Below are 26,805 nucleotides of genomic sequence, written 5' to 3'. Positions count from 1 at the left end.
ACAATAATCATTTTATTCTATACATGTACGGAATAAAATGATGTATTAAAAAAATAATTTTTTTTGTAATAATAAAAATGGAGAATAATGTATATATAAAATTTTTTCATTATGATCGAAAGGCGATTAATAAATCATTTCTTTTTTTTCGACAAGTATTTGAAGCATCCTCCCTCAAAAGTAGGAGCTAGATATGAAATATTTGCTCAAAAAGACATCACACTAAATACACTGAGCCATCAGAAAATAATTTTTATGTTTGGAATAAAACTTAAAAGCGGATTAGCTATAGTGAATTTGAGGGAAAGCCTGAAATCAAAACTGGATTATTTCAACCACAACATCATACTATCAGAGTCGGTGGATAATGTGATCATGGAAATTCACAATAACAGCAAGTCAGATGTTATTATTAAAAAAGGAGAAAGTTTATGCTTTGTCAATTTCATTAATGATTGAAAAAAATATTTTTTTTCGTTTAATAAAAAATGGAATACAATAACGATGCTAAATCTAAACTTTATCCAGTTCTTCCAACAGCTCCTGCAGATGAAGGACACAATTACCGTCTTCAGAAAATAAGCGAGATTCAGAAAGAGATGGACAACGAGAGGAAAAAGAGAGTGCATATGAGCAAAAAGTACCATCGCGCTTTCAGAATCATTTCTTTTGTAGACACTACGTTGCAAGCAGGTGGTGTTGCACTTGGTGTTGTTGGAATTGGGACTTTGAGCACCATCGCTGCTGCCCCTGTTGCGATTGCATGTGAAGGTGTGGCTATTGGAATGGGCTTTTTATCCATTGTAGGAGGCCAAGTAAACAAAAAACTAGCATTGAAAGCGGAGAAGCATGAAAAGATTAAAGTGTTGGCAGAGTCGAAATTGAACACCATCAACAGTCACATTTCAAAGGCTTTAGTAGACAACGTTGTGAGCGATTCAGAGTATGAATTGATTTTAGACGAGCTTCAAAAGTTTAAGAGCTTGATGAAAGAAATAAGAACTAAAACAAAAATCAACATTGACGAGATAACCAAAGAGTCGTTGATCCAAAAAGGAAGAGAAGACGCGATAAAAGCGTTCAATAATATGTTTAAGAAATCGTAGATTTCCACGGATTCAAAGAATCTAAGTAAAATTAATTTAAAAAACACAGATAAGTATGCGTTTAAGTTTTTTCTTGTGTTTTAAAAAATGTCCTTTTTTAAAATACTAGACCCTAACAAGAGGGATGAAATGGTGAGAGAATTTGTTGAAAGAAGAAAAAGAATCTATCAAGATAGTTTGAATGAAAATATTTATGATGCTAATCTTCAGACTGACTTGAGCAAGCTTTACAAGCCTCTGATTGAAAGCAATGAAAAGATGCAAAACGAACTAAAGAGCATCGCATACAAAGAGGTTGAAAACACTCCACTAGCTTTAACCTATCCTGAAAGCGAGACGCCATCAATAAAAAGAATGAATTTCGGAGGTATTGCAAGTTTCTACTTGATGAGATATGCATCGAAAAAAGAATTAGGCGATAGAGTGTTTGGAATTCACGCAAAAGATGGAAAAATGTATATTGGTAAAGAAGAAGTAACCATTGATGAAGACGATATCATTATTGGCGGAGAAAAGTATAATGGAACAAGAGGACTTTGGGAGTTAATTTCAAGGTTTAGACCTGATAAAATTGACTGGCTATTCCATGCCATTCGTTTGCTTTGATGCTAAAAAGGGTAAAACTGAACAAGAAGAAAAGTTTATTGCTACAATGGAAAAAATTACTTTGTTTATTAGAGGCGAAGTGGATAAATTGTCAGCCAAACTTAAAAAGGGAGGAAGAAAAAAGCAAATTAATTCAAACGAATTGAGTATTTTAAAATATAAAGCTGAGCATCCTGAAGCAGCGCCAGTCTTTTATGCAAAGACGTTTATAAAGAAAAATGAGAAAGACGAATTATTCATGACAACTACATTTTATAGAAAGAAAACAAATCTTGATATAAAAAATGGAATTAAAGGGGAACGTAGTAATAAAAATTTGGTCAGATCTTCTGGGCATGATTTTATCAATCAACGATGTTATGCTATTGGAGGACTTAGAATTGATGGGGTGTATATTGGTCCTTCGATTGTGTCTATTCAAGTTAAACTGTCCGAAGCCGTCATCGTAAAAAATGCATCTTTACCTCATAGCCTCATGATGTGTGAAGACTTGAATTTAGAGGTGAAAGAAGATGAAATAGAACAGGATGAAATGTAAGATTTTTTAGATCCAAGAAATTCTTCGAATTTTTAAAATTTTTCTAAATTTTAAAATGATCAACGTTGAAGGAATTGTACTACCGAACAAGCCTCTGACCAACTTTCAATTAATAGATGCTGTGAAAAAGCTTAAAATTAAAAACTTTAGAGGTGTTTTTGTGAGGGATGAGTTACCAAAAAAGCTAAGAAAAAAAGAATGTGGAATTGTGAATACGGGAGATTCAAGCACAGATGGATTTCATTGGGTATGCTGGTATAAAGACGGAGACAAAAAGTATAGTTTTGATTCTTATGCTCAGCCACCTCTTGTCGAACTTGTCGATTATTTAAAAAGCCCGGTTTATTATAACAGTGAAAGAGTTCAGTTTGGCGATACGTCTTATTGCGGCCATTTGTGCCTTTACGTCTTGAAAAAATTTCAGGAAGGGGATGACTTTCAAAGCGTTGTTAACACACTTTGGTGAAAAAATTTTTCCCCTCATTAAAAAATGATTGACAAATTTGGAAGAACAGAATTAGGGAGGTATTTTTATGATCCTTATTCAGCAACAGCTATAACAGGTGATCTCTATGTCAGAACAGATGGAAACAGCACCATCACTGCAGATTTAGATTACAACTCTCATAAAATCATCAATTTGGGTGAACCCACCAACGCACACGATGCAGCTACGAAAAATTATGTAGATACGCATTCGTCAGGAGGAGGAACGGTGGGCACTGCAGACTTGGATTTAAATTTTCACAAAGCCATTAATTTGAATGAGCCGACTAATCTTCATGACGCTGCCACCAAAAATTACGTCGACGTCAGCTCGAGTCAGTGTGTTAAAACAGACGGATCCAGCACCATCACTGGAATCATCGACATGAACTCTCACAAGTTGATTAATGTGAGCGATCCTACCAATTTAAAAGACGCAGCAACAAAAGGGTATGTAGACACCAAAGTCTCCTACAACGCTATTTCATACACCGATATCAACATGACGTCGCACATATTAACTAATTTAGCTGAACCTACATCAGCTTCGGATGCAGCTACAAAAAATTACGTAGACACGCATGCTTCGGGTGGAACGACAGTGGGCACTGCAGATTTGGATTTGAATTCGCACAAATTGATCAACGTGCTTGATCCAACCAACGCACAGGATGGAGCGACAAAAAATTACGTGGACTTGTTGTTGCAAAAATCGAGTTTGACCAGTGTCGTTCCAGGATCCAGTTTTACCAGTTTAGGATTAAAGTCTCAGACAGTGGCAGCGTTAACCACTTCACCAGTGTTTGCGTTTTCTGGAAAATCCGGAGTGCTGAGAAGATTGTGGCTGGCTTTATACAGCTCCTCTGATACGAATATTCCAGGCCAAGTTTTTATTCGAATCTTCACTGACGGAGAAATCAATGTGGGGAATTATGTAGAAACAACGGAAGGAATTGGAGTGGATCAAACAGGACTTGCTACTGATTTGCTTTTCTCTCCTTTAGGAGGAGCTTTTTACACCAATTCTTTGCAGGGATGCAACATGTTTAACGACACTTCCTTGGGAGGATATTTCACGTTGGACATGCCTTTCAGAAACGACGTCTCCATTCAACTCGTCAACAGAAATGCTACTGCCATCACGCATTGGATTCAACCGTTCATTTCCACACTTGCCTCCATTCCTGCAACCATCCCTCTTTTCAAGCTGTACTGCATAACGTTTCGATATTTGAATACCACTTACGGCAGCGAATACGTTTTGATGAACACCAACGGAAAAGGAAATGGTGTGTCGTTGAAATACATCAGGATGCACATCATTGGTGCCTCTGGAAACTGGTGGGAATCTAGAGTTAGAATGTACGATGGGAATTTACCTCCAGGTAACGGCACTGTTCTCACTCCTTGGACACCGTACACCACCAACAATTACACGTATTTTCCAGGATATGACGGTGACAGTACATGCTTCTTTTCCTCTTCAGGACTGGAAGATTTTTACTTATCCTCATGGAACGGATCAAATGTGACTTCATTCAACAACAAATCGACTGGACTGTTGTATCAATCCACTTCATCCATCGGATCCACATCTACCATTTCTTTTTACAGAAATTTCGGAGAAGCAGATTCTATGCCTACTGTCGCAGCTGGTAGAAGACTCGTTGTCACGCTCAACTCTGGTGATGCTCAAGTCGGTCAATCTGGAAGCTTTTACCTTCTTCTAGGACAAGTCTATTATTATGCTTAAAAGATCTGAAGGATCTAAAAATTTCACAAGTGATCTAATGTACAGATGAAATAAAAAAATTGAAAATGACTTAAATAAATTTCTATTGCTATAAAAATGTCAATGATTAATACAGAAGAACCGCAATACTTGAACCCTGAAGAAGAAGATGACGACGACGATGTTGCTGTATTTACTCTAGGTCGACCACAATACTTGAATCCTGAAGACGAAGATGACGAGGAAGATGAAAGCGTAGAATACATTGATGAGGAGGAGGAAGATGAAAGCGTAGAATACATTGATGAGGAGAAGGAAGAGAAAAGAAATAGATTAAAGATTAAAGCATTGCGTAAAGGTTTTCATAAGGATAAATATAGAGTGTGTGCTTCTGCTGCTTAAACAGATTTTTAATTCTTTTTGAAGAATTGAAAATTCAAGATGGAATAAAATGGTGTATTAAAATTATTTTTTTTGCAATAATAAAAATGGAGAATCATGTGTATAAAAAATATTTTAATAATGATCGAAAGGCGTCTAATAAATCATATCTTTTTTGCGACAAGTATTTGAAGCATGCTCCCTCAAAAGTAGGAACGAGATATGAAATATTTGCTCAAAAAGACATCACATTAAATAAACTGAGTCATCAGAAAATAACTTTTATGTTTGGAATAAAGCTTAAAAGCGGATTAGCTTTAGTGAACTTGAGGGAAAGCCTAAAATCAAAACTAGATTATTACAGTCACAGCATCATACTATCAGAGTCGGTGGATAATGTGATCATGGAAATTTACAATATCAGCAAGTCAGATGTTATTATTAAAAAAGGAGAAAGTTTATGCTTTGTCAATTTCATTAATGAGTGAAAAAAAAATTTTTTTTTTTCGTTTAATATAAAATGGAATACAATAACGATGCTAAATCTAACGCTAAAGCGCATGAATCTAAACTTTATCCAGTTCTTCCAACAGCTCCTGCAGATGAAGGAGGACATGTTTATAGGCTTCAGAAAATAAGCGATATTCAGAAAGAGATGGACAACGAGAGGAAAAAGAGAGTGCATATGAGCAAAAAGTATCATCGCGCTTCCAGAATCATTTCTTTTGTAGACACTACGTTGCAAGCAGGTGGTGTTGCACTTGGAGTTGTTGGAATTGGAACTTTAACAACCATCGCTGCTGCTCCTATTGCGATTGCATGTGAAGGTGTAGCTATTGGAATGGGCTTTTTATCCATTGTAGGAGGACAAGTCAATAAAAAACTAGGATTAAAAGCGGAGAAGCATGAAAAGATCAAAGTGTTGGCAGAGTCAAAATTGAACACCATCAACAGCCACATTTCAAAGGCTTTAGTAGACAACGTTGTGAGCGATTCAGAGTATGAATTGATTTTAGATGAGCTTCAAAAGTTTAAGAGTCTGATGAAAGAAATAAGAACTAAAACAAAAATCAACATTGACGAGATAACCAAAGAGTCGTTGATCCAAAAAGGAAGAGAAGATGCGATAAAAGCGTTTAATAATATGTTTAAGAAATCGTAGATTTCCACGGATTCGCAAGCGAATCTAAGAAAAATTAGATTTTTCCATGGATCCAAAAAAGATCAAAGAAAAACTAATTTAAAAAACACAGATGAGTTAACGTTTAAGTTTTTTTCTTGTGTTTTAAAAAATGTCCTTTTTTAAAATACTAGATCCTAACAAGAGGGATGAAATTGTGAAAGAACTTGTTGAAAGAAGAAAAAGAATCTATCAAGACAGTTTGAATGAAAATATTTATGATGCTAATCTTCAGACTGATTTGAGCAAGCTTTACAAGCCTCTGATTGAAAGCAATGAAAAGATGCAAAACGAACTAAAGAGCATCGCATACAGAGAGGTTGAAAACACTCCGATGGCTTTGACTTATCCAGAAAGCGAGCCGTCGTCAATTAAAAGAATGAATTTAGGAGGTATTGCGAGTTACTACATGGCTAAATATGCATCGAAAAAAGAATTATGCGATAGAGTTTTTGGAATTCATGCAGAAGGTGGAAAATTGCATATCGGTAAAGAAGAAGTAACCATCGATGAAAACGACGTCATTATTTGTGGAGAAAAGTATAATGGAACAATAGGACTTTGGGAGCTGATCTCAAGATCCAAGCCTGATAAAACCAAGTACACTGATGACGACCTTAAAAATTATGAAGATATACTTATTAACACTCAAGCAATGGAATCTGATGTAAATCCAAAAAAGCCAAAAGCTTCCAGAAGCGAAAAATACCGACAAATTATAAAGCCTATTTGGGAAAAATTCATGATAAATAAAAATGGTAAAAAAAGGTCATGGTGTGATTATACTTCCGAGCGATCCAAATGCTCTTGTGGAAAAGCTCAACTTGAGTATCGCTGCATGGCATGCTGGAAATAAAGAGTCAAGAAATGTGGCTGTTTCCATTTGCGATGAGCTGTTGAGACAGAATAGGATTAATAAAGACGAGTACAAGGCTATGATCGCGTATATCGGTATGAAATAAAAAAAAATCTATGGAAATAAAAATGATCGTTTATAGAAATAGATATGTTAAGAAGCATATTGTGGGTGGAAGTGGTATAATTGACACGCTTAAGAATTTCTTGAGAAGAGCAGCATCTTCAAGCGCTTCAAGAGCAGCATCTACTTTGGCTAATAAAATTGCAAAAACCGAACTGGGGAGAGAAGCAATCATGGCTACTAAATCTGCAGGAAAAGAGCTAGCTTCTACAGCCATTTCCACTGCTAGAGATGTGGCTATTGATAAAGGTAAAAAGACCATTGAGAAATTGTATGCCAAGACTGGAAATCCTAAAAATTCTTCGAATTTCCATGGATCCGAAGGATCTAAGCCACATGAAGCTGCAAAGAATGATCTCAGCCTTAAAAGCAAAGAAATTATTTCAAGCATTGTTAACAGAGCAGCACCAGTTATAGATGAATATTCCATGTTTGGATCAGGATTGTCGAAGAACAATGCGATTAGAATACAAGACCTGGTAAAACTTTCAAAAGCAAAGTTCCATGATCCAAAGGATCTAAAAAAGGGAAATGGGCTTTTGATTGCATGAGGATTCAAAGAATCTAAAATTTTTTTTTCTTTGACGTATAAAAATGGCAAATTCCGATGTTTTAAATTTTACAGAAGAGATTATTGTTGATGAAGAAATTGAGAGATTCGAGTTTCATGAATACGAACCAGTGAATAAGAATCTAAACGTGGATGGAGAAATAAGAATCAATATTGAGCAGCAAGATTTGTTCACGCTTCCATCTGAGGCGTACCTTTTGGTTGAAGGAAGACTTTTAAAAGCAGATGGAACATCCTACGCTGATACAGACGTCGTTGCTCTTGCTAACAACGGTATCATGCATATGTTCAGTCAGATTTCTTATCAGTTGTCGAATCAAGAGGTAGAAACCATTTACGAACCTGGACAAGCTACCACCATGATTGGATACCTCAAATATCCAGTAGAGTTCCAAGTGTCTGAAGGAATGAATCAGCTGTGGCAAAGGGATACAACAGCTTTAGCAGATCTTGTTAACAACACTGGATTTAAGCAAAGACAAGAGTACATCATTACAAAAAGTGAAGAAAAAGGAACGTTTTCGTTCTGCATTCCTTTAAAACACATTTTTGGATTTTGCGATGATTACGATAAAGTGCTCTATGGATTTAAGCATACACTTGCTCTTGTGAGAAAGGGTGATAGTGATGCTATTTTTAGAACAGCTGCAACAGCTGCAGGAAAAGTGGATTTGACTAAATTGTCTTCGTTTATGCCTCATGTCACACCCTCTGTAGCGAGTAGTAACAATCTTTACAAAATCATTGAATCAAAAGTAGATGTTCCATTTTCGTTCAGATCTAGACAATGCGATACCATCGCTGTTCCTGTATCAAACAACTTTAGTTGGAGGCTAAGCGCAAGATCTGCTAGTGAAAGACCGAGGTATGTCATTGTTGGATTCCAAACCAATAAATCTGGAAGTCAAGAATTAAATCCTTCAGTCTTTGATCACTGCGACTTGAAAAACATGTATATCACCTTAAACAGTGAAAGGTATCCCGCTGTTGATTACAATTTAGACTTTAATAACAACAAATACTCAAGAGCTTATAGAGACGCCTCTAAGTTTGACAATAGACTTTATGGAACAAACGAAATTATAGCTCAACCCAATTTGTCTGCCTTAAATCATAGATACATTTGTCCTCTTTTTGTTTTCGATGTAAGCAAGCAGGCTGAGAGGTTGAAAACTTCAGTGATAGATGTGCAAATAAAAGCTACATTCAATGCAAACGTTCCTGCAAACACTCAATCCTTTGCCGTCCTCATTTCCGATAAATTGCTTAGACTTAAATCAGATGGAAGCAGAATGAATATTGTTTATTAGGTGTCATTCAAAATAATATTTTTTTAATAAAAAAATGAGATATACGAAAAAGGATTTGAAAAAATTACTGAAAGAAAACGGAATTTCTAAAACGTCAAACAATAAAATGTCGCTCATGATGCTTGCGGTTGAAAACAACTTGATTGATAAAAACGAATGGATTAAAGACGTGAAGGAAGAGCGATCAGTGGGTAGACCGAGAAAAGGTTAAAAATCTTTAGATTTTCATTAATCCAAAATGGATTAAATCTGTTAAAAGAAGAATAAAATGATACAGTTTTTCCCGTTTTTTCTAGAATGCAGTATAAAAGAGACTGACGCAAATAAAAAAAGACATCTTGAGCTTCTTGCTTTTGGAAAAACAGGTGTGTTTAGTGAATCTGTTTACGTCACTGAAAACGGAGATTTTAATATTCCAAAAGAGTACAGTGAGGAAGAGAGAGACAAGCTTTACCGACTTGTATGGAGTGGTGAGACGGAATATTCACGAATGGAAAAGAAAATCAAAGAGCATCTCAGTACTTGGAAAGGCTTGTCTAAAGAAGAAAGGCTAAGAATGATTGACAAGTATGCGCTTGGTTTGGATTGCGATTTCGAGGAGAAAAAAAAGATTTCTGGAAATCTAAAAAGCGCAATTTTAAATCATTCACTTGCTTTCAAAGACATTGTGTATGAAAACTTTAGAATTCTTCGAATCCTAAAAAATTCTTCAGATGTTAGAAATGAAAAAAATCGAATTTGATTTAAATAAAATCTTGATATAATAAAAGATGACTTACACAAGAAAGTTTTTGAAAAATTTGTTAAAAGAAAATGGTGTTTCCAAAACGTCTGACAATAAAATATCGCTCATGATGCTTGCGGTTGAGAACAACTTGATTAATAAAGTGCAATTTTGGAAAACTCGAAAGAGGTGAGACCTGTTGGAAGACCTAGAAAAAATGAGAAAAAAGAAAAGAAGCCTCTTGATCCTAAATATGCGAGACTTGGTTTAATTAGAAATAATCCTTTAGGTTTAAGAATAACTCATGTTGATACTGGTGAGGAGGTGAAATACAAGTCTGTTTATGAATCGAAGAAAAAGACAGGGCATGGCTGGCAGTACTTTACGAGACGAAATGGAAAAGTAGTAGATGGATACAAATATGAGATTTTTTAGCGTGAGAAGTTTTTAAATTCTTATATTGAATTTAAAAATTGAAAAATGATATAAATAAAAAATCTTGCGTTATTAAAATGGAAAACAAAACGGTGAAAGAATTAAAAGAAATTGCTTAAGGACAAAAAATAAAAGGATACTCTAAAATGAGAAAGGGGGAACTTATAATGGCTTTGCAGCCTCCTAGAGCTGTCTCTGCTCCTGCTTCTCTTCGTAGACGAACGACTGAGGCAAGACCGTTGCCTGTTAATGAAAGACCTACCGTGGTTAGGTTTGTTAAACCACCTGTAAAAGTTTCTATAAAACCGATAAAAGTAAGGCTTGTTGTTGGTTCTGAAAGACCTGTGCCTGCTCCTCGTCCCGTTGTTGAAAGACCTGTACCTGCTCCAAGGTCAAGGTCTGACGACTTGATTTCATTCGAACCTTCTACTCTCTTGCAAAATCGGGTGACAGGAGATGAACCCTCTATTCTTAACACACCGGTTATTGATTCAACAAACGTTATTACACCTAGACCGGTTCCAGCACCAAGACCTTTATTTTCAAGACTGACGGCAGTTGCAAAAAGTGTGGCGTCCTATGTTAAAACTAAGTTTAATGATATTAAAGATTGGATAGAACCCTACGTTCCTGAAGTAGTCAAGAAGAATGTAAACGAATCAGCGGAACAAATCAATGAAAAGGTAAAGTCTATCAAATCACTTGTATTAAAAACAGTGTATAAACAGCCAGTGCAAAAACATTATAAAATAGAATTCAAGTTGACTGAACATTCTGCAGAGCGTACTGCTAGACTATTTTCTTACACACCTTCTTCTCAATACCAAGACATTGCATCGTTTTTTAATTTGGTGAGAGAGTCTGCCATTCAAACCATAGAAGGAGAAAGGAATACAAAGGTAAGGATTGTTTTAACGTGTGAAATGAAATCCGTAAGTATCATGACTGTTGAAGAAGTGACTCGGGAAGCAACCTTTTCATCAAGATCAGAGATTATTCTATCGGCTACGGATGTAAGAGAGTTAATGAGCGAAATGGAAGAGAAAGTCTTAGAGAATAGTGTTAAATACAATGCTTTAGGCTCCAATAGCACCATATCTAAGATTTTAAGAATGGATATCAACTTTATTGATTACGTGCCTCTCAGCGGTGGATCCTATATTGAGCTGCCTAAAGAGCTGAAAGACAAAAAGGCCATCATCAACATGGAAAACGAGGACAACCAATGCTTTAAATGGTCGGTCACTCGAGCGTTGAATCTTAAAAATAGAGACAACGAAAGAATTGATGAAGACTTGATTCTAAAATCAGAAGAGCTGAATTGGGAAGGTGTAACATTTCCTGTGGATTATCATAAAATTAACGAGTTTGAAGTGGATAATCCAACTATGAGCATTAACGTCTTTGGATATGAAAATAAAAAACCTTACCCTTTGCGAATATCTGAATTTGTTGATCGAAAACACTGTGTTGATTTGCTGTATATTAAAAACGAAGACACAGAACATTATTGCCTAATTAAAAATTTCAGTCGGTTTGCTGGCTCCACAACATCTAATCATCAACACAAAAGATATTTTTGCAGAAGGTGTCTTCAAGATTATGACCAAGAAGAAAAGCTCCAAAAACATCGAGAAAACTGCTATGATAATGCGCCAATGAGAATCGAGCTTCCTAAAGAAGGAGCAACTGCTGAATTTAAAAACTATAACAGGTCTATGAGGGTTCCCTATATTGTATATGCAGACTTTGAAAGTTTCATCAAACCTATCGAGGACAACACTGAATATAATAATAAAGAGTCATACACCAAACAATATCAAAAGCACGTTCCAAGCTCCTTCTGCTATTATATCAAATGCTTTGACGACAAACTATACAAAGAAAAACCAGTCATGTACACAGCTGAAAGTGATGATGACGATGTAGCTCAAAAGTTCATAAATATGCTTGAAGCAGACCTTATAAAGATTTTCTACAAGATTGATTTAATAAAAAAGAAAGTCATGACTGATGAGGATGAAAAGAATTTTGAGGATGCAACCGAATGCCATATTTGCAAAAAAGATCTTAACGGTGATAAAGTCTTAGACCATTGTCATTTAACCGGAAAGTACCGTGGTGCTGCGCATAACAAATGCAACTTGGATTATCAAATTCCAAAATTTATTCCCGTTGTCTTTCATAACTTGTCTGGCTATGACGCTCATTTGTTTATTAAAAAATTAGGTGGGGAGCTCAATTGTATACCCACCAATGAAGAAAAATATATCAGCTTCTCGAAAAAAATCAAAGTGAGAGATTATATCGATGAAAAAGGTGAACTTCAGGAAGTAAAGAAAGAAATGAGGTTTATTGACAGTATCAGATTCATGAGTGATAGTTTAGAAAAACTGTCTAAAAATCTAAACGATGATCAATGCAGAAACGTGGCCGAATATTACAAAGAAAAGCAGTTTAACTTATTAAGAAAAAAAGGCATTTACCCCTACGATTGGGTCGACTCCATTGAAAAATTCTCTGAAACACAATTGCCTCCTATTGAAGCCTTTTACTCTAAACTGAAAGATGAACTAGCAAAAGTTGAAGACTATGCACATGCGCAAAACGTTTGGAACGAATTTGGATGTATAAGGTTTAAAGAATATCACGAGCTATACAACGTGTCTGACGTCTTGATACTTGCAGATGTCTTTGAAAATTTTAGAGACACATGTCTCAGTCATTACGGCCTTGATCCTGCTTGGTATTACACCTCTCCTGGTTTGGCTTGGGATGCTATGCTAAAGATAACTAAAATTAAATTGGAATTGTTAACCGATATTGATATGCTCAATATGATAAAAAAAGGTGTACGTGGTGGAATCAGCATGATCTCCAATAGATATGGAACTGCTAATAACAAATACATGGGTAAAGATTATAAACATTCAGAGCCTTCAAAATTTCTTCAGTATTTAGACGCCAATAATCTTTATGGATGGGCTATGTGCGAACCTCTTCCTGTTAGAGGATTTAGATGGATGACTGAAGAGGAACTTTTAAATTGGAAATTCATTCCTTGCATTCTCGAAGTAGACTTGGATTATCCTGAAAGACTACACGATACACATAACGATTACCCTTTAGCTCCTGAAAGACTGACCATTGGAAAAGTGGATAAGCTGGTACCCAATTTAAACAACAAAGAAAAATATGTCGTTCATCATGAAAACTTGAAACTGTATGAACGAATGGGATTGATCATCACCAAAATTCATCGTGGTATCACCTTTGAAGAAGAACCTTTTATGGAAGGTTATATTAGTCTCAATACTAAAGAGAGAGCAAAAGCTACAAACGAATCTGATAAAGAATTTTTCAAGCTTATGAACAACTCCGTCTTTGGAAAAACAATGGAGAATATTCTAAAACGCGTCGATGTTAAACTCATTACCACGAGAAAAAAAGCTCTAAAATTATCCAAAAGCCCTCGATATAAAAGACACACCATTTTTGATGAAAACCTAATCGCGGTTCACATGGAAAAAGCAAATGTCTTTTACGACAAACCTGTTTTCTTGGGAATGTGCATCCTCGACATCAGCAAAACTCTCATGTATGAACATCACTACGACTACATGAAACCTAAATACGGGGATAAGCTGAAATTACTCATGACTGATACTGACTCGCTCTTTTACGAAATTGAAACGGAAGATTTTTATCAGGACATTGCTGACGATGTAGAAAGAAAGTTTGACACGAGCGACTTTCCTAAAGATCATCCTGCCATTCAAAACGCTGGATTCAAGGTTGGTTTAAATAAAAAAGTTATCGGAATGTTCAAGGATGAGACTGCTGGAAAGCAAATTAAAGAGTTTGTTGGGCTGAGACCGAAACTCTACTCCTATGAGGTCTTTAATGAAATAAAAGAACACAAAAAATGCAAAGGAATTCAGAAATGCGTAGTTGAAAAGAAAATCACTCATCAAGACTATAAAGAATGCTTAATGACTAAACAAGAAAAGCTCGCAACCATGAACGTTATCCGATCCCATGATCACGATGTCTACACCGAAGAAATCAACAAAGTAGCACTCAGCGCTAACGACGACAAAAGATTCATCTTGCAAGACGGAATTCACACCTTGGCCATCGGACACTACAAACTAAAACCTTGTTTTAAATTTATGGATTATGATCAAGTCTTTGGGCTAGAATAGCTTACGACTAAATATATCAATGTCCTGGAATTAGAGACCTTTTTTTTTTTAATAATGACAACATATTATTAAAAAAGTAACAATTCACATTTTTAAAAAAACACGCAACGACATCTTGATTTCATTAAGTATAGGAAAAGTATCAATGCGTTAGAATCCTTAAGTATAGAAAAGTATCAATGCGTCAGAATCCTTAAGTATAGGAAAAGTATCAATGCGTCAGAATCCTTAAGTATAGGAAAAGTATCAATGCGTCAGAACCGGCAAGTCATAGTAGTATCATCTGCTGTTTTAGAGTTTAATGATGGAGCAACTGGGCTATATGAAGTTTTTAAAAAATTGTAGATAAAAATTGGTCGATTTATGCACATTGGGACAATTTAAAAAAATTCAACTCGAATAGGTTATATAACCAAAAAGACTTCCACAGCAGGTATCAGTAGAAGAAAGGTGCTGAGAGCAATCAAAAAAGGATTCATAGATAAAGAAAATGAAGAAGGAACATCATACTCTGCTGGTGGTTTTTAGAATGATAACAATTTTATTTATTTTTTTATTACGAAATCTGTAAAAGCATTTTTCCTGTGTTTCATTTTTTTTTATACTTTGCAACACATCAAACACGTTTTCTCAACTTTTAATGAAGATTTTGATTTGAAATTTTCAGGAAATGTTCCTTAATGTGTTGTCTGGGGTTTGTACCTCAACAATGGTCTAATTTTTATATTAAGTACAATTTTTTATTTTTTTAGGTACTTAATTTTACTAATTTAAAAAAAAAAAATCTTTTATTTTATTATCTTTTGAAATATTTACCCGTTTTACACAAAATTGGTTGAAACCCTAGTTAATAGTTCTCCTAACATACCTTGAAAATTTGGAATAAGTAGCATTTATCAAACTTTTATAATCTTGTTTGAAAATTTTTCAAAATGGCTGCTTAAATGTCTAACTACTCCCTGGTTACTTTTTTTTTCAGAATTTCAAAATAATAATAAAAATATTTAATTGATATAAAATAGAATTTAATTGCAATTGATGCTCCATTATAACAATTTAAGCAACTTTATTTTAAGGGGATCTGCTACCTTAAACGAGCCTTACCAACAATTTTCTATAAATTTCAATTGGTAATAAATTTCATAACATGTCTTTTTTAAGGAGTTTTTTTAATGGTTTCAAGAATCTCATTAATACTAGAAGCCCCAAGGTGATTCAATTGATCCAAACACGAATTTGATACTTTGCTGAAGCTAAAATTTTAATGTTGATAAAATGATATTTTATGACTTTAATTAATCAGATATTATTTACTGAAAAGCGGAAAAACTACGTAAAAAACACATCCAGAAATGCGGCTATAAATACTTATACCTAACAACCCTAAGCTGGATCAATTGATCCACCTTATAGAAAACGTGCATATACATAACAATTTTAGTCAAAAAATTAAGGTTATTTGCAATGTTTGCATAGATTTGACATGCACTTTCTACAAACAGGTTTCTTACAATTTGCACATACTGTTTATGTCAAACTACGTTTGCAGTTTGTTATTATCTGACATCTCAAACGAGTTGATAATTGTGTATTACTGTTGGTAGCTATTGTGGTATTACTGTTGGCAGCATATAGGGATTTTCGGTGAGTAATATTTGCTTCTCTGAACTGTTCAGATAAAGTGTAAAAGAAACTTTCGTCTCGAAATTTGTTGTGTAACTTTTTTAAAAATGACCCAAGCGTTTACACCAGTCAAGTCTAAAATATTGAAGAAAACAGCTAGCGGCTAGCGTCAGGACCCAAATTTTGTTGACATTTGTCCACACATTGAATCTAACACATCAACTCCACATTTATTTGTATTGTAATAAAGTATTCCCTCTGGTTTCTACTTCCGATCAGCTTAGTCGCCATTCTATGAAGTGTTGATAATAAATCTACAGCTTTCTTCTTTTTTGCCTGGTAGACAATCAAGTTCAATGGGCCATTTTTGAAGAAAGTCGAATTGTAAAGTGGAAGTGGATCAAATGCTGGAATTTCTTTTCTACTATGTTTAACTGTTTAAACGTTTTCTTTTGCAAAAGTTTTGTTGCAAGATCGAGACTTGTAAAAAAGTTATCTGTAGTAACAATACCTGCGGCCAAAAAAAGGTTCCATTAGTGACATGACCACATGAGTACCCAAGTTTTCTATACGGCTTTCATCTTTACCTAGATAATGTTTGATACTAAGACAATATTTAGTCTTTAGATCAGCTAAAATCCAGAATTTGACTCCAAACTTATCCGGTTTACTAGGCATATATTGTGAAAGCGACACGAGCTTTAGTTGGGGACAACTGCTCATCAATTGTTAAAGATCCCTCACCCAGCCGGCACACAACGTAGTATTTACGTTGTATTTATATTAAAATTACAATTTACGTTACTTAACGTTAATCGAACGTTGTATAAACGTAATCTTTTTAACGTAATATTTTAACGCTGAGCTAACGTTGACACAACGTTAAAAAACAAAGAAACATTAACGTAACATTCTAACGTTGAGCTAACGAAAAGACAACGTAAAAAAACAAAGAAATATTAACGTAGTTCTGCTAACTATAAAAAAACCTACCGTAATTTTTTGCTTTTTTTTCTTCTTAAAGATGGCGTAAGACAAGATAGGAAATACATTTGTTTAAATATAATTACAAAGGTGATTTACCTTCGAACTAAACTTACAAGTTTAGTTCAAAGGTAATTACACAAATTTAAAGGTTTGTATTTTCTTTTAAAAGACAATTGAGGAATTTTGAAACAATATTTTTAAATAAACAGCGTACGAGTAGTAAAAACTTTGAATTGCTGATAAAAGATTTAATAAAAGGTAGTAAAATGTCGATTATAAAGGTTTGATTTGATTTTTTTATTGTTGTCAAAACCTGTTCTGTAATTTATAGAAAAGATTTTTTTTTATGTAATAGAATGTTTTATTATGATATTGAATTGGTAGGAGCCTAAAGCTCATCCAATTAAGATGTTATTTTGAATCTGATAGTTACTCACTCTGAGCAATATAGTAAAATATTTTAAAATAAAGTTAGCTGTGGAAAATATGTAAGTATGTTATTAATAAGAAGCATGAAGATTATTTTTCATATGTCTTCACCGAGCTTCTGCTATGCATTGAGTGTTAAAAAGAAATCAAATTATAAAGTAAGTAAAATAAAATTTATTTAAAAATTTTCATTTGTAAAAAGCCTAGAGAATCTTCAACAAAAGCTCAAATAAACAATCAGATTCCAAATATTGGAAAGGTCCCTCCATTGGTATAAATAAATGCCAGCAAAAAGAGAATGCAAGCAATTGTTACACAGTTTTATTTATAATTGTTTAGTTTCTTCTTGTATATCTATAGTATATACTATGCTTATAATTATCTTGTATTTTCACATTTTTAGTATTTATAAGTTTATTCATTTAGTTGTGTTTTAGTTAAGATAACTTAGTAATTGAACTAAAAAAAAAAAAGCAATTAAAATTATTTTCCAAATTAAAGTTTAACCTTAACATTTTATTCTTGAAAAACCTGTAATACCTCATTTTTATTTTGAGATTTTATTTTAAGCTAGATTTTATTTTATCCTAAATTACCATAGCTAATAAACACAAGCAAGTGTTTTTACTATCGTTCCAAAAATTGTTTTCAGCGCATTTATGACTAATAATTACTACTATATGGTAATAAAATTACTAATAATTATTACTATATAGTAATAAAAAACACTTGCTTGTGTTTGTTAGTTATGTTTATTAGTTATTTAGGATAAAATAAAAACTAGCTTAAAATAAAATAAAATATTTGATTACACTTTTAACTGTATGATTTTAATTATGATACAAACATTCAACTGTATGATTTTAATTATGCAAACATTTTGCTGTATGATTTTATTATGAAACAAAAATTTAACTGTATGATTTTAATTATTATAAAAACATTTAGCTGTATGATTTTAGTAATGATAGAAACGTTTAACTGTATGAAATTAATGAACTAGCAAGTAAAAAACTTACTTTGAATAAATGTAGTTACCTTTTTGTTATTATTAAAAATTTAGGTTTTGTTATTTTTTATTTTTCATTATGTTCAGTTTTTATTATCATCTTGTTATTGTCAAAACTACTAAAATTTAGGTTTATTTCAGAATAATAAAAATGAATAAACAAGAGAAAAATCAATACTTGAGGGAATGGCGGTAAAGTAATCGAGCCTTAAACAATCTTCTTGTAAATGAAGAAATTGACTACTCATTGCATGTCAAATCCAATAATAATGAAGTGGAGAGTAGCATTGATTTCTAAAACATTGAAATTGAGAACTATAACGATTTTTTGTGTGTGTCTGATCATAAAGATACTTCTGGAACTGAGAGTTCTGATCTAGACTCTGAGGTTCTTATGAGTGATGATAATGAAGATCTAGATATGTCAATATTGTTCTATCTATCTCTTCTTCCTTACATATGTTTTGTATAATTAGATATATCTTAGACTTCAATCTTGAAAGTTTACATAATACATCTTTAAATAAAGTCTTTAAAAACATTTATTGTATTTTTAGTTTGAGTATCCCCGAAACTGTTTTTCTAACGCCTTGTAAGGGATTAGAAACCCTTATATAACCGTTGAATATTGATTGTAATTGTGTTAAACATTTAATGTTAGTATATTAACATTAAAGGTATATATAAACCGTTTATATACGGTTATATTTATATAATAACCATGACACGAAGCCATAGGCTTCGGTGGGGTTGTATGAATATAACAGTATATTAACATTAAATATTAATTACAATTATATAAAACGCCAATAATTTTCCAACTTAAATTTATGTTAGTATAACGTTAATCTAACATCAGAATTTTACGTTAGTGTAACGTTATTATCTGGCGTAAATCTAACGTAAGAATTTTACGTTACAAAACCTTTCCATTTTGCCGAACCGGCAACGTTGTACTAATATGAAATCTAACGTAAATACAACGTTAATATAACGTTGTGTGCCGGCTGGGCAGGTATATAGCATTTTTGGCTGTTTTCTACAAATCTTGTCAGCATCCATGACATAAGAGCAAGTTTATTACTTTGGAGGAGCTCTTTACGTTCTGCACGTATATCAAATCTAATGTTTTTCATGTTGTCTTCAAATCGAGAAAGCGGCATAGTTTCTATAAAAGCTTTGTTGCCATATTTTTCAGACCATAGGAACTTAACTGGAAAGTTTCTTGCGTTCATGCATCCGCGAAGATATATTAGGCCTATGAAAGCATCAAGTTCAATATCGCTTATATTCCATCCTTCATTTGATAAATTGGCAGATAAAACAGTACATTTTTTGATAAAGCGTGTAAACCCTTCATCCATAATTAGTCTAAATGCATCAATAGGTGTCAAAACATTACAACAGTAAGAAGTTGTTCCGCGTTTGGCAGTAAACACATTCTGAGTTTGAAGTCTTCCAGTTATCTCAACTTTTGACACAGTAGTCCATTTTACATCATCTCTACGAGTTTTAACAGTTAAATCATTAATCCCACCGCATGAGTTTTCTTCTACGTCATCATCCTACTATTTTCTGAATTACAAACAAAAGTGTTACTTTCATCGTCATCAGAAAGATTATCTTCAAAAACATCTGCCTCGTCATTTTCTTTTGTTGAATCTGATTCATCACCACTGTCAATTTCCGAGAGTTCTTGCAATATGAACAAACACTGTTGCGCCGACACACGTTTTGGATGTTGATATGTAACTGATTGATCAATTGAAAGAGGATGTGCTGCAACAGAGGTTTTTGATGGCGAAGCACCATCAGCGTTTGCTGAACTTAAGCGTTTCATTATAATAATAGCTTTTATGATATTTTCTACAGGTCAATGTAGTGGTAAGTTTCATACTGTAAAGCAGTAATATTACTGTACCTGCAATGGCAGCATATTTATACCAATTATGTGGAAACAATATTTTAACTTATTCGCTAATATTTGCATTTTATTTGATTCTTTTTTTTTCGGTTTAAATAATCTTTATAAATATGCTGGTAATTCAGATTTAGACAAATACTGCTACTCAGCTTCTACTTAGAGAAAAACGCGCCGTAATTTGCTTACAGGTAATAACAATTAGTTAACTAAATTTTCAACAAGCATAACTGAATTAAACAAATACGAGTATTTTAAATCAGATCCTGTGTGCTATAAGGCAAAATATAATTACAGGCTGGACAAACCAGTATTATGTATACAGTGCTTGAAAAACTGATCACATTGTGTACTATTTTCAATAAATCATAACTTATACCATGGCAAACAGTTTGTAAACTCTTAACTGATGGTAGATCGAAAAACATTGTTCACTGTTTAACATTTCTAACTGCATCATCAGGAACTTGTATTACATTATTGACTTCTGTTGCATTCTTCCCTTTCGGTTTTCGTCTTCCTTCCCCACGACCCCATGAATTTTCAAACTACGTAAAAAGTTACTTCTCAAGCATCTCCTGGCTTGTGTCCTTAATGGCAAAGTTTTGTTTAGCAGCACCTAAATACATGTAAAACAATTATGTTGATGCCGCAGTATGCATGTTAAAATATTATTATTATAACACCATTTAGCAAGTATTACTTTTCTGGGCTAAATGTTGTAATCTAAGTAAATAACTCAAAATTAAAATCTTGCTGTTAAATGTGGGCATACCAGTTTGAAGTGAATACTTACGAAACAAAATCTGAAAGTGTTGCAGTGCTCAAAATTTAATTTTGCTTCGTTGGTTAATCAAGTTACAATGTCGCGCTTGCTTAGATTTGCCTGTTTTGCTTGATAAATTGTGTCAAGCTGCTTCCACCATTACTGACAAGAACTAGGAAAGACATTGTTACCTTCAAGTTCTACAATCGAACCAAGAATTGGCCAGAAAGAAATGTTTGAACTGTTAAATAAAGGAATACCATCAATATTTATATGAATTGTAAGCTGTGTAATATTAGATAAAATTGAAGAATTGTTTAGGAGCAAAGATAACCAGTTTTTTAATCCTATATAAAAATATTCACCACCAGCTACAGAAGCAGTAATAATGTTTCGATAAGATCTATGAAGTGTTTTAGCATCTTTAGACAAACCTAAATTTGATTTTTGCAAATTTTAAAATAAGTTACTTATAGCACTATGAGATATGTTAAATGCAATCGTCCATTGCTTTAATTCATCTGATGCACTTTCATTCACTTTTGTTACGCAATTGTTGCCATCAATATCGTCACTGTCTAAATCATCATGCAAACAAGCTTTCCATTCGATGTTATCACTAGATTCTTCAAAACTAATGATAGAGTTAGTAAAAGGTAAATTTATATCCGATCAGCATTAATTTTCGGAAATTTTAGGAGAAGACTCGGGTAACATAGTATTTTTGACAATTGGACATGATTTAGAAGAATTAAACACTAAAATATTATACAACAACTCGGATTTATCGCATGATACTTTTTTCACAATTCTTACTATTTCAGCAGTAATTTTTCTACGTTTTGTTCTGTCTGAAATCATAGTGAAGTTTGTTATATCTTCGTAATTTAAAAAAATGTTTTTCTGTTATTTAACAAAATTAAACAATTAATAAACAATAAATAGATAATAATAAAATAACAAACAAGGGCAGGGAAAACTTAATTGCAATATAATTGTTTAAAAATATGCTTCTAATTAATTAGTTGCAATTATTACTCAGTGCAATCAATTAATTGCAATTTTTGAACAATTCAATCAATTTTTCTAATTAGTTGCAGTTAATTATTGGTTTTTAAAAATGTCTAAAAATGTTAAAAACAAAAAATAAAATTATCATTTTTTATTAAATATCATACTTAAATGATTAATATTGTTGGGTTATTACTTTAAATATATATATATGTAATTATTACATATATATTTTAAGTAATAACGTACTTTAAACTGGATTTGTTCATTACATTGTAATGTATAATTCCAGTTTAAAGTACGTCTTTAATAAGAACTCATAAAAAATAAATTAAAAACCAAAATTTATTTGAAGAGTAAGTCACTAAAACAATCAGTTATTTTCATTATTCATCATAATATCTGAGAGCATTTTTCTGTCCCAAAATCGTTTGTTAACACACAAAACATTTGCATTTCAAGATTGGATGGTATATTATGTCTCATATGGCCAATTGCGTAACCTGCCGCACTGAAAAATCTTTCCGCAATATTTGACGTTGGCACCAGAAACTTGCAATTCACATATCTTGAATCCGAAGACATTTTTTCTAACTTTCTTTTCTTTAGCAGCTTAAAAGCAAAGTCTTAATTATAATCAATACTAACTGGCGTGATCTCAGATTGTTTTAGAAGTTTATTTACACTTTCCTTTTCATTTAAAAATAATTTGTGCTCTCTGTTGTCCAATGTTCTAACTAGCGCACTTTCAAATGTTTTAGAATGAATAATATCTACATTTGAAGATATAGGTACCCATATTAACATCGTGTCTAATTATTTCATTAAATAAAACTCTTACTTCTAAAATGTCAATAGACTCTCTTTGAAATGCAATGGTTACTGAATTAAATTTTTGCAGAGTCTCGTTTATCAACTGAAGATTAATTTCTTCCCTGGCAGACAACATGTAATCTATTAGCTCGGGCATTTTATCAAAGTTCCCCGGGTTGAAAAATGGTTTAAGACAAAAATATCGTTTTATCGTTTCTGAAGTACTTGACCATCGTGTTGTGTTTCTTTGAATACCACAAAGAGAAGTCAACAAACGGAGTTTTCTGGCTAGCTTTAAATTTTAAAGTTTACCCATAAGCGTATGGGTAAATTCAAAAATTTAAAGCTAGCCGGAAAGTGGGCTTTTGCTATAAACTCTGTTTCATTTCCTGTAGTTGAAAAGGCAATTAATGCAGTACTGTAGTCGTTTTCACTGGCATTATTAGGATATGATACAAACAATGCCATATAGTGCGTACTTCCGTTTGACCATCCATCAAAGATAATTATGAAATTTTCTGGAACTATGTTAGCAATTTCTACTTCAACCTTTTTGGTCAGCTAATTCATGTACTTTTTCATGGTTTTTATGGAAATATTTTTTAATTTAGAGTATTTTTGCGTGAGAGAGTTTTCTACAAATAAAAATGGTTTAAGGCCACCTATTCAATCCATGAATACAAATTGTCGTTCTTTGCCATTATCGGTCTTGGAATATGAGTAAAACCACTAAACTGTGTAGTCGACTGTTGTGTTGAAGTTGAAGAAGTATTATATTCTATATATTCTTGATGCATACTTTTAACATGATTAAATAAATTGGTCCATCCTGTCCCAGTTTTCTGGCGTAGTCATTAGCTTCATCTTTCTTGAAGTAAATGTTGACTATTTCTTTTGTATTCATAATTAGCGAGATTTATAAAAATCCTAAAAAGGAATTTTTTTACTTTTTGTGCACATATAAACATAATTAATAGCACAATTGAAATAAACATGCGTATACATGCGTATTATTGGTTATGCGTCAATCTATCCTTAACCTTACTAGTATATGCGTATACAGCTCGAAATATTTATAACTGCGTATTATTGCTTATGCGTCATTCTATCTTTAACTTTTTATGGTTAAAAACAGTGCTAGGCACAATGTTATAAAAACTCTACAGCTGTAAACTACAGCCGAAACCATTTCGCCGTATTTAGAGCCGTAAGCCGGAATCCGGCTTACGGCTCTAGGAAAAAAATATACATGTTATAAAACTTTTTTTTTACACTGGAACATTTTCGGCCGAAGCAATGGAAATTTTGAGCCATAGAAATCTACAAATTTAAAAATAGAAACTAGAGAGCGGACAACCGCGATTTTCGATTATCGATTAATGACCAACCAAATTAAAAAGTTAATGATTAATTCGATTAAAGTTGTGTGACCGTTTTAATCAGTTTCGAGTAAACTATTAATCATTTTAATCAAATTGTCTAACAATTAGTCATTTTATTCATTTTAAATCTAGTTAGATTTTTTAAATTTCTAATACTCCTTGTTCATAAAAAACTCGATAAAATATTTTTTTTTATTTTAAGAGAAATACATAAAATGAAAAACACAATGAAACACATTTTTGTTTTAACATTTATTGTACAAAAATCACGAACACATTAAAAGATGGCAAACAAAAAGTCTCTCAATTAGTTTAGCTATTTTTGTTGGTTTGTTTAAGAGGCAAGGCTTCAGATGATTTAGGAATTTTTCCTCTTTTTTGAAGGCTGTCGTGTTGGCTGCTCTGCCAAAGCATTATCTTCAAGTTCATTTAAATCTGAGCTTCTTCCAGGATTGGTTGAGTCAGAATTTGTGGCAGAAGAAGGTTCAGAGTCTAAAATATCATTCAAACTCTCAGCAGGGACATCCTCAAAAGTAAACTGAACAATAATTTAATCGAGTTATTGCAGCTACCTTAATTAAAAAAATCAAATCGATTAAAAATCAAATTTCATGAATATTAATCGTTTTAATCATTTAGACGCTCTATTGTCCCGCGATCGTTTATAGAAAACTCGCTCTAATTAACTTTTTAATCGTTTGGTTTTTTTTTTATCATTAATCGAAATAATCGATATTAACGAATAAAATGATCACATAGGACGGTTGGCCAGTCTCTAATAGAAACCATTGGTTCTTTATGTAAACAAAAGAAAAGTTTAAAAAGCTAAAATAAAAAAGGAAGTAAAAGTTTGAGTTCAAATTGATCAAAATGGTGCAGATTACACTAGAACAGAAGGAAGACATTGCTGAGCTGATTAAGCTTAAGAAGGACCAAATTTTGTTGCCTTTTGACAAGGAAAAAGGCATTACCAAGAAGTCAAAAGCCCTAGCATGGAAGGATATCTACAACCAGTGCTTGACAAAGGGAATCCCTCTTAAAAGTGAAGATCATCTGCGAACTGTAAGTATATTTTTGTGAAGAAATTGATTTTACCTTACATTAATTTTCATTTGCCATTTTGTGGCACTGTAATCACAGCAAGTACTTAACAAGCACAATTGAATAGATTTTAACAGATTAGAAGCCATAAATATGTAAACATGCAGGTACTGGGCAATGAAATGAAACCAAATTCTTATAGCGCATTTTAGGTATTTTTAGCCATATTAGCCATACTATTTGCCCATTTGGCTTAGATCTCACTCTTTGTTTAACACTCCAAAGAGTAATGCATACTCTAAGGTTCAATTAAGGTACTGCATTAATGGTACTAATCTGATTATAGAGTGTCTGGGATGGAATGCGGCGAACTGCAATCAACAAGTTGACTGCTGCTAGGCAGACTGGAGCTTCTGCGTTGTCCCTAACTCCTGTTGATAATATGGTCCTTGACATCATTGGAAGAGATTCAGCAGTTGTCAAAGGACTAAACCAGCCCAATGACCTCCCAGTGATGCCAAGTGCAGAGAATGATCCACCTCAACTTCCTGACTTGGACACCAGTACATTGAGTATCACAGGTAAAAAAATATTTTATGGGCAATTAGTTCTATTGTTTTCTCAAAAGTAACTGAACAAAAGGAACTATTTGAAGATTTTTAAACAGTAGTGCATTCATTTGTAATATTAGTAAATGCCAATTATATGTTCATAGCAATGCAGACATGTTTTTGTCTTTAATATCAACAACTTTGTGTAAAACAAGAATTTATTCACAGAAGCTAAACCTAGGAAACTAAAATACCTTTCCTTTTTACAACTTTTAGATAGTGTTTTTCGTGCTCCTCTCTTGCCAGTTGGAAACCGAAATGTTAGGTCATCATCACCAGTGCCCAGTGTCTCAAGAGCTTTCTTTGATCCTCAGGAACAGCCTTTTGAAGTTAACAGGACAGCAGGTAAAAGAACTTTAAATAAATCCATGTGATTTAGTCTAAAATAGATCAAACCTTCCTCATGAGTATGAATTTTAATGCTTCCAAATCTGACATAAAATCTCAAAAGAATGTCTAACATTTCTATTGTGTAGAACAATTTGTTACATTCATGATTTGAAGACAAAAGGAGAAAGTCTATATTTTATTTTAATAAGTAAAAGATTACAGTTCATCAAACTATCACAGGATCGGTGCAACTCAAAACTTTCTTATTTTCAGTGGGTCAGGATGAAAACCAACCTCAACGGAAGAAACAAAAGTCAGCTGGAAGCACTCCTCTTTGGTTTGAGAATGGCTACAAAGAAGTCAAACTGAAGAAAGCACAATATGAGCTTGAAGAAGGACCTGCCAGGCTTAGACTGATGAGAGCTGAAGCTGAACTCTATGAGGCAAAGGTGGAGCTCATCAAGGCTCAAGTGAATGAGGCCAACATGAGGGCTGAAGAAGCTACAGCAAGAGCTGAATTTTTTCGAAGAGCCACCTTTTCCCTTTCTGGAGATGTTGTCCTTCATGTTCAAGACAGAGGCTCAGGAGAAACAGTGAGTTTTTTAGTACTAAAATGGTTTGCATTTTAG

The 26,805-nt window shown here is 33.2% G+C and overlaps 2 protein-coding genes and 1 pseudogene across 2 annotated transcripts; 2 read left to right on the top strand and 1 right to left on the bottom strand.

Annotated features, from left to right (window-relative positions):
• The first annotated feature begins 7,857 nt into the window (after nucleotides 1-7,857).
• On the top strand, nucleotides 7,858-8,889 carry LOC145188272 (uncharacterized). The gene has a single exon (XM_080064856.2). The coding sequence runs from the start codon at nucleotides 7,858-7,860 to the stop codon at nucleotides 8,887-8,889; it is 1,032 nt and encodes a 343-aa protein (XP_079920982.2).
• Nucleotides 8,890-21,147: 12,258 nt separating this feature from the next.
• LOC149884623 (uncharacterized) lies at nucleotides 21,148-21,849 on the bottom strand (annotated as a pseudogene).
• Nucleotides 21,850-24,250: 2,401 nt separating this feature from the next.
• Nucleotides 24,251-26,805, top strand: LOC149884622 (uncharacterized). The gene is made up of 4 exons (XM_090094522.1): nucleotides 24,251-25,256; nucleotides 25,582-25,816; nucleotides 26,063-26,191; nucleotides 26,450-26,805. Exons 1-4 carry the CDS (start codon nucleotides 25,065-25,067, stop codon nucleotides 26,803-26,805), a joined length of 912 nt encoding a protein of 303 aa, XP_089950648.1. The 5' UTR covers nucleotides 24,251-25,064.

This window comes from Hydra viridissima, unplaced genomic scaffold (assembly GCF_058129835.1).
Source record: "Hydra viridissima isolate aposymbiotic clone 2 unplaced genomic scaffold, HvirCarnegie_v1 scaffold_8, whole genome shotgun sequence".
NCBI classification, from domain to species: Eukaryota; Metazoa; Cnidaria; class Hydrozoa; order Anthoathecata; family Hydridae; genus Hydra; species Hydra viridissima.
This window is presented reverse-complemented; position numbering and strand designations above follow the sequence as displayed.

Excerpts from the sequence above, each read along its gene's own strand:
- LOC145188272 (XM_080064856.2), top strand. The coding sequence starts at position 7,858 with ATGCATATGTTCAGTCAGATTTCTTATCAGTTGTCGAATCAAGAGGTA.
- LOC149884622 (XM_090094522.1), top strand. The coding sequence starts at position 25,065 with ATGGTGCAGATTACACTAGAACAGAAGGAAGACATTGCTGAGCTGATT. Across the intron at positions 25,257-25,581 it reads GTGAAGATCATCTGCGAACT|AGTGTCTGGGATGGAATGCG; the intron begins GTAAGTATATTT and ends ATCTGATTATAG. Across the intron at positions 26,192-26,449 it reads TGAAGTTAACAGGACAGCAG|TGGGTCAGGATGAAAACCAA; the intron begins GTAAAAGAACTT and ends TCTTATTTTCAG.